Here is a 16,464-nt window from a genome sequence, read left to right as displayed (position 1 = left end):
TGCAGCACCAAACAGTGTCACCATGCAGCAAAGCAAAGCAAGTCGTTACCTCTCCTTGCATGGTCCAAGAAGAAAACTCAGGTGTTGTGCAGCTACCAAGGTTTCAAGGTAGCATGAGACAGGGACTCACCTGGACGAGCCAGATGGCGGTAGCGATGCCAGCGACGGTCCAGTCGGCGACGGCGGCGATGTCGGTGCCCTGCTGCCGGCGGTGCGGCGGCAGGGACCTGAACAGACGAGCGGTGGACGGATCAGCTGGCATCTCGCCAGACGACGCGATGTGGCGTGTGTGGGTTGCTGCAGAGCTGAGCTCACACCAAAGTTCACCTTACAGATAGCTAAACGGTTACCGAGCTCCAACGATTACTGAAAATTCATGATAATCGTGATAACCGTTCGAAATTTAAATAAATTTGGATAAAATTTGTTTGATAAAATTTAAAATTTGAGAAAAATTCGTGAAATTGGCCTCTCGGTAACCGGTCGAATTGGACCGGTTATCTAGCGAATTTCTCGATTTATCGAGCGGTTTTTTCGAATTTTTCGTATTATCGGTAACCGCTCGGTTTTCTCGATTGTCAGTAAAGTTCAACAAAAAAGCAAAAAATTATCTCAATCTTATAAAATCAATAACTAATTCATCTGAGCTTTAAATCAAGTGAAACAAATTTTGTTGGTTTCCTTTTAACATGATCTACATGGTAAAATGATTTATACTCATTAAAAAGTTCAAAATTTTGTATGAGAAAATGTATTTATTAAACCAAGTTAAATGCATAGTTTACTCTTTGATAATCAAAAATCATAAAACTAATTTTGTTAGTCTTCTTACATGATCCTATGTCTTTTAAAAATACATGAACTCATGAATTAGTTATTGTAACATGCATGATTGTGTAAATATGTTGCGACTAGATTAATTCATAACTGACCTATCACACCTCAAAAATTAGTGAAACCACTTTTATTAGTTTATTTATACTATGATTTACATAGGAAAAATAATAGTAAACATGAAAAAGTTAATTACAGTGTTGTTTCTTAACATATTCACTTTATGCTTGTGAACTTTGTAAACATCATAGAGAAATTAATAAAATCTAAATAAAGTGAAATCAATTTTAAAGATCCTCTTAAGATACATTCTACACAAGAAAAATATATGTTTGCATTTTAAGATTTTTCTTAACATGAGTTAATAACTGAGCCGCATGCTTCAACTTTTTTCTTTTTTTCAAACTTCCTCCCTATAGAATATGATGCAAATGATATTATTTTTGAATTTTTTTCACAGAAGGTCTTATAATTGTGTCTAGTTTTTTTTAGGATTTTGTTTTGAATTATTTTTATTTTTTCGAATTTTTTGAATTCAAATTTGGTTACCGTTCGATTTCTGAAACCGAGCCGGACCAAGATGCCCGGTTATCTCGCATTTTGGTCGGTTACCGACGAATTTTTGAACGCTAGCTCACACACGCATGGCTAATTATGAGTTCTCTTTCAGACGGTGTTTTTGACCTAACATTTTTTTCTACAGAAAATTTATTTACATCTAAAACTTTCGTATCATAACTATTTATAGATATCCAAAACTTTCGTATCATTAGATTTTTTATAAAATATGCTTCATTAGTATTGTATATTTTTAAATATTTGTAATTTTTTTATAAAAAATACAAGATTAAAATTATTATAGTAAAAACTAGTGACAAGTAAATAAAAACAGATATAGTAGTATATATATTGTTGTTCTCGTACCTTTTTTCGCCCTTCCTCTTTTCGTAACTGAAACGGCTTCGTGAGCATGATGAAATCTCTCTAGAATAAGCTCGGCATCTCTGGGGGACCTGCCTCTGAGAAATACTACGCAACCAAACCGACGGAGATAGCACAGCATACCTGCTGAACGTGATCTCAGCCGTCCATTCTCTTCATGGACGGAACTGACTGATTCAGTGCCACCGCATCGGACCGTCGCTCAAGTCATTACCGTGCCTCCAATTACACCATTTTTTATTTTTATGTACTACATAGTAGGGCAACTGATTTCGTTGCAACCACAAGACAACTGCAACTGAGCAATGTCTTGATCAGCTAATACGACAGGTATTTGACTATTGTCCCCAATGCATCTGACAGATGAAAACTGAGTTTAAGGGAACATACATTTTGCTCCGCACAGCAATGAACATACTGTTGCAGCAGTACAGTGACAATTTACAACCAGATGGTACAAACATCACCCCTTCCAAACAAAACTTTAAGATCAGGAAAGATCATGATATAGTGCTGCAGCTTGCGTCTCGGTAGGAAAACAAGCAATAACTAAAAGGGGCCAGAACAAAGTAGCCAAGGAAAAGCATTGCTAATCCAGAGGTATCCCCCTCACTTTGCAGATAATGCCACAATCAGCGGGAAGTAAGCGAAAAAATTTCAGTCACACAGTTTTAAGTTAGATTGAGTTGGGCAACTGTTTGGCCTCCACTGCAAGGTGAGCCTCAAGCCTTTTGGGACTCCTGCCCTTATCAGGCCCACCGATGACTCCCCATGTCTCAAACTGCCGTTGCCGAGCTCTGGCCCTTTCCTTCTCCTCCTCGGATTTCGTCGCGAAGCAGTATGGACAAGAAACACCATACTCCCATTCAGGAGATTCCATATCTTCATCGCTAACTGGCTGCTTACATCCATAACAGAGTTTGTGGGTGCCTTGGGCCAATCCATGCTGCACTGAAACACGCTTGTCAAACACAAAGCATTCACCATCCCACAGACTTTCAGCCTTCGGGATTTCCTCCAGGTATTTTAATATCCCGCCCTCCAAATGATAAACCTGACATGCAATGGTTAAGGTTATGAAACTTACAAATAGAATAACAACCAAAAGGCATGCTGATATCTCAAGGACAACTCTAGAAATCAAATAATATGTGTCAACAAAGGTTAATGCACTGAAAATCTTTCCTGTGAAAAGACTTAAGGTACACCAATTACCCCTTAAGGTTAAGGGTTACAAGTTTCATTGAATCCTGGCCTTCAATTGTCTAAGGTTAGTTTAGGAATATAGTGGTTAACCCGCTATAGCAGGTTATTTGATCAAATCTAAAAAAAAGTAACACCTCAAATTACTCGACTAATGCTGCTTTAGGATGAATGCTACACATGCAAAACATGAAATATTCAAGACCTTTCCTGGAGAGAGGCTCTAATATTTCATGAATAAGATTCAACAAACTGATCGTGCTAATTTAACATTTGTTTTATTATCTATTATGCATTAAGTCATTGTTACCCTTGAATAGTAAGGTTGACTTATCACCTCCTACACGATAACAGAAATATCAACTATTGGATCTTCCCAAATGTAAGGTTTGAAAAATGCTCAAATGTGAGGAATCATCTGAGGGTAGAGCATAGAAAGAGTATAGATAAGAGTAAAAACGTACACAAACTGCAAGAATCAAATTGAAGGATGCCATTAATTATCAGTGGCATAGCAATATATAGTGCAGTCTATTAAATATGTACATGTGAAGAGAAAGATCGAAAAGTAGCATCATGACAATGAGAATTCAGCATAACAGCGTAAAACAGAGAATAGCCTTTTGGTTTACCTCTTTAAAGCCCTTGCTGAGGAGAAAGCTTGATGCCTTCTCACATCTGATACCACCAGTGCAGTACATAGCAACTCGTGGTAGCTGTTTGGATTTGCTGGCATTGAGATCTTCTGCTGATCTGTCAGTTCCATGATCATTACTTACCCCTGCCTCCTGGGTGTCAGATTCAGCCAATTGGAATTGATCAACCCAAGTAGGAAACTCTCTGAATGAGTTTGTACATGGATCAACAGCTCTCTTAAATTTTCCTATCCGTATCTCATACATGTTACGCACATCAATGACAACCTGCCACATGAATAGTGTGAACAATTCACACACAATGGAACAAAAGTTCCACAATGCAAAGACAGATGCACAAAGGTATATATGGGTGACGGGACAATGGAATAACTGAGATGGATGAAACACTCACGGTGTCTGGATCGCTTATCAATGCATTCCAGTCTTTCGGCTTAACATATTTCCCAACCATTTTAGTTGGCATCACAGCTGGGTCTCCAAAAGTCACTATCTGCCAAATGGTCAAGAAAGTAGACTAAGCTGACTGTTGCATCATTAAGTATCAGGCCACTCTACTAGCCAGCAAATAAGAACTATGTTGGCAAAACTAACCTCCTTTTTCAATTTGACACGGACATGATCCCATCGGAATGGCGCATCTTCCCCAGCACCAACGGAAGAGTGACTGCTATGTCCATGATGTATGGCCTCATCCTCTGGAGTAACAGGTGATTGGATCATTCTCAAACCTTTTAAGCGGTTATCTTCTTGAATAAAGTTTAAGGCTTTCTCCACAGCAACCGGGGTTCCACATATGCTGCCATTGATTCCCTCTGGTGCAAGGATAATGCCACCTGAAACACGCTGAGCAGAATCGCCAACAAACTGCGTTAGAGCTCAATTTCACATAAACTAAAGTATATAAAGTGCAATGGTGGCCTGGTGGGTAGTTTCATCATAATATGAATGCCACAAGTCGGTAGTCGCAGTCTTTTCATCAACTACAGAATAATTCAATGTTGCTGATGGTCTAGGTTTTTTTTCTTTCTTTTCTTTGGGGGGGGGGGAGGGGGGAGTCAAACAAGAATATCTGAAAGGAAAGAAAGTATACAAATCACTTAGCTAACTGAATAGACTTAGACCTTCTTAATCTTTGTAGGCAAGAAACTTGGCTAGCAGCGGGCTCTAGCCACGCGACAACCCTATCTGTGTGCCAGCCCTAGCCTGAGCACCTAGCCACACGACCATGCATTTCTCCCATTTTTCCAGAAACAGCTTGTCCTCGAGCTTGAATTTAGGATGAAGTTTCAAGAACTCATGACAAGCTCCCATGTGGCTTCAGAAGCTGGCTGACTATGCCAATAAATGAAAACATGGCAAAGACCCCCAGCTCAAACGCCTGCCGAACAGCACAAAGCGGTTAGGTCAAGACAACCACGGAGTAGTTGGGGCAGATATGGAGGCACGTCAGAGGAACTAAATGTGATGCATTAAACACCCCAAAATGAAAAACATTTTGAATTCATGAACCTGCTGGAGGAAGCTCAAGACAGTGCACCAAATCTCCAACATGAGCCAAGACACATACCCCATAGAAGCTGGCTGCGAGCTTGCCCTTGGCTACCGTCAGAACGGAGGCAGCGGGCTGCGAGGATGCAAACACAAACAATCACCAACCCCAAGCTAATTTCTTGGTTGTTCCTGTCATAGTAATGCTGTGCACTCTCATGTGAGAGGTGGTGGTGTTCCCACATGGCTGTTTGGAACTCATCGTGCTCGTGGGAGAAGCACTCCCCTATCGGGGAGAATAGAGGGACTAGCAGGGGCCTAACCAACCCCAAATGATGATTTTTCATAGGATCCACTAATGACCAATCTAATCTGCATGCATTACATGCGTATGGGCAGCTCCCATGAATTTTTCTACTTAACCAAGGCACAAGAATGTGAAGTTCAACCAAGTCTCAGCATTTTGTTTTACCTATCGAACCAGGCAGGCTAGCAAGTAGAACTCGCATAGTCGCATGAGACGAGGCCAAGAGACTTTCCGACTACTTAGATCAATACACCACCGTCACTGCCCTTAGGCTGATTGCAACAACCGACCACCTTACCATTTTGCCACCATCGTCGGTAGGGCAAAATCACAAACTCACAAATGTACTATCTCTATTCTCATGATTCAAGAGGCAGAGCGAGGGCTTGGAAGGTGGTGTGGGTGTGGTGGGGGTGGGGATGGGAGTAGAAAACAATAAGAGGAAATGCTGTTCTTAGCACTATATGTAAAGTCCAATATAGCATGGATAAGGAAGCATAGCAATATGTGTTTGCTGATACAAAAGAAAACTAAATGCTTGTTAATTTATCTCAGCATGACATGCATAACAAAACATGTCAACATAGAGGAAACTATGTGTCAAACTGTCAATTAAATTACATTTTACTCTACGAATACCAAGAAGACTGTAGAAGACAACAATCTCATTCAGAACTGAATTTGACAGCTCAGTCCCTCTCAATATGGGTTTTCATGTAATGCAGAATAAAGTCTTAAAAGTTAAAGTTACATAGCTCAAAAGGCTTGCTCGGTGGTTGCAGTTGACCCTGGAAGAGTTATGAATAATCAAAACAACATGTCGCACAATGGCTGAACAAAAGCTTAAACTTTTTTAACTAGTTGTCAAATCAGCAATTGAGGACAAAGCTTTGTAGGTCTAGAACTCTAGATGATTGTATCTGTCAAGTTGGAAATGTGACAGTTGACACTCCAATTGAGCTCTTTCTTGGCACATAAAAAGAGTCAAATCTTTGATCCAAGGGTGCACAAGCTCTGATTGTTTAGCACTGAATTGATCATTTAACCTAGCCAATTGTTAATCTATTAAACGTTTGAAAGCATTTACGTTATAGTAAAGTGTTGTGGTGTTACCATGCTTGTTTAGAGATTTGGCTACAGCAGCATACCTGTTAATTGCAATATACATAGTCAAAGAAATAAATTTCCTTTATAAGATTAAAAAAAAGAACTATGCGTAAAATCACTCCAATTTCAAGATTAGGGAAAGAGACATAATTGCTATTCATATCTGGGAGACTGGGATCTCCATCTAATGTTTCAAACAAAAAAGATTAGACCTGCTGTACAAGAGGATCCCAACTATTTTTCTCAAGTCATTAGGTAGCTCCCTTGTGTTAGACATAGAATCCAATGCATCTAAAGTAAACACAAAATTTATATTGGATTATTTGAGACGACACAATGGTGATCTTCGTAAGAATTTCCATCAAGTGTAGCATTAACACAAAATCAAATGAGATATGAATCTTAAAGGGACCTCCAACATCTCCTCGGGAATATTTTGAGACTGAGCTATCATTTGCTATAGTTTGTAAGACTAAAACTGTGACAACAAGCATCTTTTCTAAGCTTTTAATTGATTTGTGGTGGGAAATCCTTCTAGTATCTCTTGGCCTTTCTAAAGATATACAATTATTTGCCCCTGCATCCTGTATCAAGCTCTCCCATTTAAAAGATTAAGAAATGAAACTATATGTGAGATTTAACTGGGAGTTCGATACAGGTAGAAGGGTGGATCAGATAGGCCCCTTACAAAGATCAAGAGACATTAGCTGGCGTACTCACTACAAGTCAAAGGCATCTTACGAATTATAACAAATGATCATGCAGTCTCCAAATATTCCTAGTGAGATGCTAGAGGTGTCATTAAAATTCTTATCTCATTTGATTTTATGATCATTCTATACTTGATGGACAAAATTACGATGATCCTCGGTGTGTACTCTCAAACACTCAAACAGAAATATTTTGATAGTTTTAAATGCATTGGATTCTTTGTAACACAATGAAGTTGATGACCTAAGAAGAAAAATGGTCGGATGCTCTTCTATAGCATGTCAAATCTTTGTGCGAAACGTGAAATTGAGATCCTGGACACGAGTTGCAAGAACAATATTTTTCCTAAATCGCTAAACTGGAGTGATATTACATCATACTTAGATACTGTCTGAACAATGAAACCTATTTATCTTATACATATATTGCAATTCGCAAGCATGATTGGACCAAATCTCAAAACAAGCATGATGATACCACAACACTACACCATACTAATTTTGATGTATAAAACATTCCAATAGATCAACAGTTTGTTGAGTTAAATGATCAATTCAGTGCTAAAACAAAATAACTTCTTACCCTGTGTGTATCCTTGGGTCCAAGACTTGAATTCTTCGAAATGTCAAAGATCTGCACTAAACTGGAGAAGTTCTATTTTCTGGCCAAGAAAAGTTCAACTGGATTTTCAACTAAAATATAACTATTTAATATATGCAACCATCCAGATCTGCAAACTTGTCGTCACTTGCTGATTTGACAAACAGACTAGTTAAACAGTTAAAGCTTATCTTAATCCAATGGTCGACAGGCTGCTACGATTACTCAAAACTCTTTCAGTGACAGACGCAACTAACAAGAAAACCTTTTCAGCTTGGAAACATGTGAAGGCACACATCTTTGAAATAAAATGGGATATAACTTTCTTCAGCATTGCATGATAGTATAAATTAAGAATGAACAAGCAATGAAGTTCAGTTCTAAACTTCTAATGAAACTCAAACTATTAAAAACAACAATCTGCTTGGTAATTGTGGAGGTAACTCTAAATTAAGTGAAATGTACCATGGTTTTGTGTTGCAACGCTTTGTTATCCATGACATGTTCGAGCAAATAAACTATTGTTATGCTTTGTCATCCATGTTATACTGAGGTCACAATTATTTCTTGGATTGAGTTGGTCACTTCATGCGTGGTGTGGGTCAGGCCCAAGACTGAACCAACAAAGCCAAGTCTCCTCTACCTCCTCCCCACGACCCCACCCCACCCCTTCCCCGCTCCTCCCTCTCACCCCCCTCCTTTCTGGTCATGACTCCATCTGTTAGCACTTTTTGAAATATTGCATTTTAGTTGAATAAATTTTATAGCTAGCCAAAGGGATAGCCATGCGCACTAGAGCTTGTCTAGTGTGAACCAACAAATTCGATTCCTTAAACCAAACAAATGGGTTATGCTCAGACTTAGGATCCAATGGCCCATGGCCGTCTCATCCTCAAACCAAACACCCTGTCAGCAGATGATCTCTCACAGTTCACCACATAAAAGAACTTTATGCAGCACAAAACGCTAACTTGGCCCTTGACTGTTGCTCGCTTCAGAAATTCCTTACGCAGCTTAGCTTCAGAAATTTCAACATTACCCGATACTTCAATTCGTGCATTGGATACAACACACATAACAATATCCCGAAGCGAGTGAGATTTTTGTGCACTCACCAGATCCTCGCAGAGCTCCTTGAGCGGCCGCCGGAAGGCGGCGTGGTCGGGGAAGTCGGCGAACCTGTAGAACGAAACCACCAGCAGCGCCGGAACCTCACCATCCACGCCTCCAGCCAACGCGGCCACCGCGAAGCTCCTGCCCAGCAGCGGCTGGGGGGCACGGGGGGTCCTGTCCTCCTCTGGCATGTGGCGAAGGCGGCGGCGCGGGATGAGAGAGCTTAGGGCTACGGGGTTAGGGGCAAGAGAGCGGACCGGGAGGAGGAGCCCGTGGGCCGCGACACTCGCGGCGGCCGTGGCGGCGCGGCGAGTGGCGGCGGCCGCTGTTTTGGAGAGGGCGGCGAGCTGTGGGGAGGGCAGCATCTGGGCTTCGGGTGGGGGAGAAACGCTAAGTAGAATGGATTAGCCTAATGGAGGAGCTCTTGTTGTTTATTTGCCCATTGAGCTTGGAACTTTGGGCTGGGCCCATGCAGCTAATTGGCTGGTACCCTAAGAGGCTGGGCCCTGGCAAAAAAAAAAATTGCCAAAAAAATTGCAAAAACATTACACCAAAGTAAATCATCAAAGGTTTTCACACGGAAACTTTTACCAGAAAATCTGCGACAAAAAAATTGCAAAACTTTTCACCAGGAAATTGCGAGAACTTATAAAAAAGATTATGCCAAAAAAATAGAGAAGGTGGTAGAGAGAGAACGCAAGCGGTACCTCCCTCACCAGCAGCAGATGATGGGATCTGCTCTCCAACTTACTCGTCCGCTCCCTTGAGACCCCGACCCGTGACTAAGCTGTCAAAAATAAAAGTTTGAGACTCAAAAGAGCTATTCGAACTTGATTCACTATAGGTTTAATTTAAGTTTGACTTGAGATTTTAACAATATTAGCAACAATCTTGCGAGTTCATTAAACTCGAGCTTGAATAGCTCATAAAAAACTTAGCTAACTCTAACTATTCTCTGTCTAGGCAAAGTCGGTGTCTATTCACTTTAACCAAGTTCATTTTTTTAATCTCATCATTTAACTCAAAGTGCAATCGTCTAACTTTAAGGTCACATGACTATATACACATGTGGCTCACAGATAGGTTTATAAAAAAAAACTCGAGGCTCGTGAGTTATTCGAACTCGACTCGCTCTAGACTCTAATTCGAGCTCGGCTCGAGACCCTAACAAACTAAGCTCAAACCTAATTATAGACTCAGTTAAATCTTTAACTCGGATGAAACTCAATTCGAGTTTCTATCAAACTAGTTTGAATGACAGACTAACTCTACCCTTGACCTCTTACTCCTCCCAGGCCTTCCTGACACTTGGTGGCGTCTCCATCGGTGGATCGATCGAGATCTGGAGAGAGAGAGAGGGGGGGCACGAAGGGAGGGAGGGAGAGAGATAGAAGGGGAAGATCGAGTGAGAGAGGTTCCACAACGGCCATGAACCTCCAGACTTCTTTCACTCGTGGTCAGATCGAGATTTGGTTTCGAGGGCAAGAGAATGGAAAAGAATGAGTCATGAGAGAAAGCTGAGAAGAAAAAAGTGATAGTGATATGAATCACACAATCTTTTGTTGATTGAATATTTAGGGTTACAACGTACAAATATATATCACTCAAAAAAGTGTGAACACGTATGGGAAGATATAAAAGAGGGAAGTCAAAGAGATGCTCGTGTGAATGGGCAGGAAGAGTGTGAACATATCGTGCATGCATTCATGCATGCATGGAAAGATGTAAAAGAAAGAAGTCAAAGAGATGTTTGTGTGAACGGGCAAGAAGTCTAACACTCTTGTCGGTGACACAGGAACCAGGGGTCCCCGAGTCCCGAGGCCAGATCAGCAGTTTGCCACGTGGCGCCCTCCTGCGGGATCATCTCCGCGAGGTACGAGAAGACTAAGTTCCGGGAGAGGGTGCTCGGGGCCATGAACAGTGGTCCCCGAGTACCCGAGTTCCCCGATGACCCGAGAAGACCAAATACCGGGAAGAGAGTGCTCGAGGCCGTGAACAGTGGCCCCCAAGCACTCAAGTCCCCCGACGACCAGAAAAGTCAAGTACCAGGAAGGGGGTGCTCGGGGCTGCGAATAGTGGCCCCCGAGCACCCGAGTACCCCGAGGACCTAAGGAAGTTAGTTCCGGGAGAGAGTGCTCGGGGCCGTGAACAGTGGCCCCCGAGCACTCGATTCCCCGAGGACCCGAACAACCAATTCTGGAAGAGAGTGCTCGGGGCCATGAACAGTGGCCCCCGAGCACTCGGTTCCCCGAGGACTAAGAAAGGGCATATCCGGGAGAGAGTGCTCGGGGCTGTGAATAGTGACCCCCGAGCACTCGGTTCCTCGACGGCCTAAGAGGTCCAGCGGTGAGGTGTCAACCAGTGAAAGGCCCGATGCTGCATTTAAGAGGGCGCGTGGCCTGTCACCTCCAACTGCTCCTGCCACGCTCGTTGTCAGTTCCTGCCATGGCATGGTAGGGAAACGTGGGGACATTTAATGCACGGGTCCCATCGTGGGACATCAAGCACTCCTCGGGATAGCATCGCGAGGCCCAAGGCGCTCCGCCTGCCGCCCTGTTGTGTCAGGTGTACAAGATCGAGCGGGCACACCGGGCCGTTCAGTGGCTGCCTGGTGGGCCCTCTCTGCGGCGCCCATTGTAGAACGGCATGATGACGAACAAGACCAGACGGGGGCACGTTTTCAACCCTCCCCGTCACCTCACGTAGCAGCCCATGATGGTTGCTTTCCATTTATGGCGCCTTGGAACTCGTGCTCTCCCTTTCTGGGCACGCTACCGCCCGGCGAGTATTTAAAGCAGGGCGGGCTCCCCGGAGAAGAGAGGTAAGAGAAGGACGAGTGGACTGAGACAGCGAAGTTAGAAGCAAGCCGAGAAAGAAGACAGAGGTTCAGTACAAGCACAGAAGCTCAGATTACTGAAGAACAAGGAGCCCGAAGCTCTAGGCTAGACAAATATTCTTGTAACCAGCAACATCTTTGAGAGACATTCTTAGAGCATTTATAGCATACACACAGGAGTAGGGTGTTACGCTCAGTGCGGCCTGAACCTGTCTAAAAACCTCCAGTGCATTTACTACTTCTGCATCCGATCCTTCCATCCCACCTGCATCGTATTTACACCCATTTATTTCACCGGCAAAACAGATTCAGAATCATCCCCCAGCCGAATCTCAAAGGGGGTCCCTCCCGATCCCTACTTGAGGAGTTCACCCTCCAACAGCTGGCGCGCCAGGTAGGGGGTTGCATCCCTGAATTTGTTTTGTTTTCCTGCAGAAAAAAATGGCAGGTGGCTATCGTCTCCGACGCACCGGCTCCAGCTCTAGTGAAGAAATGGAGCCCCTCACACAGGAGGCCCCAGTCGCTGCTGCTCCTCAGCAGCAGCCCCGGTCCGCCCGCACGGCGCTCCCCTCTCACAGGAACCATGGCGCTGGGCCCAGCAGGGCCGCCGCCGCCGTTGCAAGCGCACCGCCTAACCCTTAGCAAGCAGCAGAAACTCCTGCCGCGAGGTCCACATCTGGACAGCGTCGGGCGCCGTTGCGGCGCAAACTCACCTTCGGTGATGCCAATCTTGGGAGCGCGCTGCTTGCGGCGCAAGCTCTCCTTAGGCACCTGCTTGTCCAAGCGGCGGGGGGAACCCCAGAAGGCCGCTGGCTCCAGGAGGTGGCCGCCCTGGTGGGCACGGCACACCATCAGGTGTTGGCCGAAAGCTCTCGGGCTACCTCCCACCGCGGTGAAACCAAGGCTGGTCCATCCTCAGGCGGCGGCCGAACCGGCCTGGGGGCCTCCAAGTGGAGTGCTGCTCCCCTGGCCACTACCGGAGCTCAGGACCTCCGCTTACATCTCAACGAGCGGAGGGCCGTCGAAGACGCGCGTGTTACCTTTGAGCGCCAATGGGAGTCCCGGCATGAGGCCGAAGCTGAGGACCAAGCCTCCTCCATGCCGGCCCATGACCGCCGGGGCTCCCTGGCGTTCACCGCCCAAGGGCGCTACCCGCGCAGCAGGGTACGGCACAGGCTGCCGCGCCTTCACCAGCGAGCTCCGCCGGGTCAACTGGCCCATGAAGTTCCGACTAGAATTGCCGGAGAAGTACGACGGGTCCATCGACCCCGTCGAGTTCCTCCAAATCTACACCACCGCTGTCCAAGCGGCGAGCAGCAGTGAAAAGGTGATGGCCAATTATTTTCATGTAGCCTTGAGGGGCTCTGCCCATTCTTGGCTTATGAACTTACCCCCAAGATCCATCGGCTCCTGAGATGATCTCTGCCACCAGTTTGTGGCTAACTTTCAGGGTACGTTCACGCGCCCCGGTCTAGAGTGCGATCTCCACGCCATGAAACAGCGGAGGGGGAGACGTTGCGGCGCTTTATACAGCGCTTTAGCCAGGTCCGCAACACCATCCCGCAGATAACCCCCCACGCCATTATTGTCGCATTCCGGCATGGTGTACGCGACGAGCGGATGCTCGAAAAGCTGGGCACGCACGAGGTTGAAACCACCGCGGAACTCTTCGTGTTGGCCAACAAGTGCGCCAAGGCAGCAGAGGCTCGAGCGTGGCATGTTCTGTGCCCTGAGCAACCCACTGCCGATCAACCAAGTCCTTCCCACTCTGACAGGCGGGAAAAGAAAAAGAGAAGAAGGCGCGAGGCCACCCCTGTCGTGCCAGCCGAGGGCCCTTCTCGTGGCCTAGCAGAAGGCCCTGACCGCCGGCCGACACGCCGTGCGGCCGCCGACAGAAGGCCCGTGCTCGCAAGGGCTCCGGCTCCTACCAGGGTCCCGGCTCCCGCAAGGGCCCCCGCTCCCGTGAGGCCTGAGCCAGGGAAGTGGTGCCAGATCCACCAAACCGAGTGGTATGACCTCACGGAGTGCCGCACGGTCAAAGGTCTCATCGAGCGGCGCCAGAGGGACTGCGAAGAGCCCCGCAGGGGCGGCGACGATAGAGCCGCCCTCGAGAATCGAGAGCTCGGTTTCCAGGAGCCTGAGCACACTGTCGCCTTCATCGACGGAGGCGCGTATACACCCTCCTCCTGCCACTGTGTCAAGACCATGCAGCGCGAGGTGTGCTCGGCGACCCCAAGCACAGAGGGCGCAAGGCCCCTGAAATGGTCGGACTCCCCGATCACGTTTAGCCTGGCCGACCACCCCGCAAGTATTGTAGGCGTGGGGCGACTACCCCTGGTAGTGTCCCCCACCATCTGCAACATAAATGTCAGCAGAGTGCTAATTGACGGAGGTGGAGGCCTGAACCTCCTCTCCTGGGAGGCCTTCGAGAACCTGCAGGTGCCTTCCAGGCGCCTAAAGCTGTCGCTCCCCTTCTATGGGGTGACGCCCGGGCACACCCTGCCCCTCGGGTAGGTCGAGTTGCCCGTGACATTCGGGAGCCGGGACAACTTCCGGACGGAGAACGTCATCTTCGATATCGCGAAAGTCCCCCTCCCCTACAACGCCATCCTCGGGTGCCCGGCGCTCGCTCGGTTCATGGTGGTCACCCACTATGTCTACCTCACAGTCAAGATGCCGGGCCCTGCAGGCCCCATTTCCGTGCCCGCCGAGATCGGCAGCGCCATCTCCTACGCCGAGCAGCTATACTCGGCCTTGGTCTCTGCTTGGGCCAAGGTCGAAGGACACCCAGGGGGCCCGGGACCCTCTTCATCCAAACCCCGACTCGCTGCCGATGCCTCTGTCCCTACAAAGGAGGTCGTGGTGGGCGAAGACGCTTCCCAGGTCGTCCGAATCGGCGGTGACCTGGGCAGCAAATAGGAAAGCGCGCTCGTCCCCTTCCTCCGGGCTAACGTCGACTTGTTTGCATGGCAGCCATCCGATATACCCGGGATCCCTAGGGAGGTGATTGAGCACCACCTGGCTGTGCGGCCGGACGCACGGCCGGTGTGACAGAAAGTCCGGCGGTAGGCGCACGAACGCCAGGAGTTCATCCGGGAGCAAGTAAGTAAGCTCCTTGACGCCGGCTTCATCCGAGAAGTCCTCCACCCCGAGTGGCTGGCAAACCCAGTCATCGTCCCGAAGGCCAACAGCAAGCTCCGCATGTGCGTCGACTACACCGACTTAAACAAGGCTTGCCCAAAAGATCCTTTTTGTTTACCCCGCATAGATCAGATTGTAGATGCAACCGCGAGGTGCGATCTTTTATGTTTTTTAGATGCAAACTCTGGTTATCACCAAATCCGCATGGCCGTAGAGGATGAAGAAAAAACTTCTTTTACCACTCCGGTGGGGACTTATTGTTATGTGTCAATGCCATTTGGTTTGCGCAACGCTGAGTCGTCTTTCCAGCGCGCTGTGCGCATTACCCTTGATTCACAGGTTGGCCTCAACGTCGAGGCTTACATCGACGATCTCGTGGTCAAATCCTGAGACTGCGCTACCTTGCTGGAAGATCTGGCCGAGACTTTCAACAGTCTTCGCACTACCCGCTTGAAGCTCAACCCAAGAAGTGTGTCTTCGGGGTGCCTGCGGGCAAGCTCCTCAATTTTTTGGTCTCTAGCCGAGGAATCAAGGCTAACCCATAGAAGATCCGGGCCATCGAGCAGATGCGACCCCCGGCTCAGCTCAAGGAAGTTCAGCGCCTCGCCGGCTGCATGGCGGCCCTCGGACGCTTCATCTCCAAGCTCGGGGAGCGAGGAATCCCCCTCTTCAAACTCCTCAAGAAGACCGGTCGCTTTGACTAGACGCCGGAGGTTGAGCAGGCCTTCCATGACTTGAAGAAGTACCTCACCTCACCACCCGTACTGGTAGCCCCCTCCGAGGTCGAGCCTCTGCTGCTCTACGTCTCGGCCACACCTCAGGTCGTGAGTATGGTACTGGTAGTGGAGCGTGATGAGTGCTCGGGGCAAGGTGCTGAGTCCCAGCTCCCGGCCGCCCCCGGGCCGTCTCCAGTTCTGGCGACTCCTCTCGACCAGGGAGCCGAGCCCGAGCGCCTGGCTCTGAAAGTGCATTTAGGCCCTCTAAGTGGGTTTTGGCTTATTGATGACAAAACGATTAAGGAACTAATATGTTTATCTAAGTTATGAACAGGTTTAAGTATTAGTTGAAAAGAGAAGTGACGTTGGACGCCCATCGAAACAAATGGAGAATCAATGAAGAGTACTCAATAGGATTTAAATTCTTTTATTTTTGAAATTGAGTCTAGGATAGCCGCTCTATTAAGAGGGTTGCATTTGATTGCTTGGTTAGTGTCTCAATGCTCAAACTATCCCTTAGAACCAACTAGTTGAGAGACACAATCACCCACGGACACCGAGTTAGTTCTGCAAAAATTCACTGAGTCCGAATACTCCGGTGTTCACGGGATACTTCGGTACTCAGTATTTAGTCCGGAGTCTCCGAGGTAGACTTCGGCAGAAAGTCTCGGTTACGGTTTATTTTTATTGGAAAAACACCGGAGTCTCCGGTGTTCACCGGATACTCCGGTAATTTATGGGTTAACAGACCGGAGTCTCCGAGGGAGACTCCGCCAGAGAGTCTTAGTTAGGTCTTTATTTTAATTG

At 46.8% G+C, this 16,464-nt stretch overlaps 1 protein-coding gene across 5 annotated transcripts; it reads right to left on the bottom strand.

Moving 5' to 3' along the window:
• Positions 1 to 2,147: 2,147 nt before the first annotated feature.
• Positions 2,148 to 9,374, bottom strand: LOC133884588 (rhodanese-like domain-containing protein 7). Of its 5 annotated transcripts, XM_062324049.1 has the most exons (7): positions 8,967 to 9,374; positions 7,834 to 7,884; positions 5,206 to 5,262; positions 4,230 to 4,481; positions 4,030 to 4,128; positions 3,612 to 3,902; positions 2,148 to 2,830 (listed from the first exon to the last, which is right to left on the bottom strand). In XM_062324049.1, the coding sequence occupies exons 1-7, from the start codon at positions 9,327 to 9,329 to the stop codon at positions 2,453 to 2,455; spliced, it is 1,491 nt and encodes a 496-aa protein (XP_062180033.1). In that variant the 5' UTR covers positions 9,330 to 9,374; the 3' UTR covers positions 2,148 to 2,452. The 5 variants fall into 5 exon arrangements, with proteins under 5 accessions (XP_062180033.1, XP_062180034.1, XP_062180036.1 ...); XM_062324050.1 differs by lacking the exon at positions 5,206 to 5,262 and having other exon boundaries at positions 7,834 to 7,905; XM_062324052.1 differs by lacking the exon at positions 5,206 to 5,262.
• Positions 9,375 to 16,464: the final 7,090 nt, after the last annotated feature.

Source organism: Phragmites australis, chromosome 11 (assembly GCF_958298935.1).
Source record: "Phragmites australis chromosome 11, lpPhrAust1.1, whole genome shotgun sequence".
Lineage (NCBI taxonomy): Eukaryota > Viridiplantae > Streptophyta > Magnoliopsida > Poales > Poaceae > Phragmites > Phragmites australis.
This window is presented reverse-complemented; position numbering and strand designations above follow the sequence as displayed.

Excerpts from the sequence above, each read along its gene's own strand:
- LOC133884588 (XM_062324049.1), bottom strand. The coding sequence starts at position 9,329 with ATGCTGCCCTCCCCACAGCTCGCCGCCCTCTCCAAAACAGCGGCCGCC. Across the intron at positions 7,885-8,966 it reads AGGAGCTCTGCGAGGATCTG|ATCTTTGACATTTCGAAGAA; the intron begins GTGAGTGCACAA and ends AGTTTAGTGCAG. Across the intron at positions 2,831-3,611 it reads TCAGCAAGGGCTTTAAAGAG|GTTTATCATTTGGAGGGCGG; the intron begins GTAAACCAAAAG and ends ATTGCATGTCAG.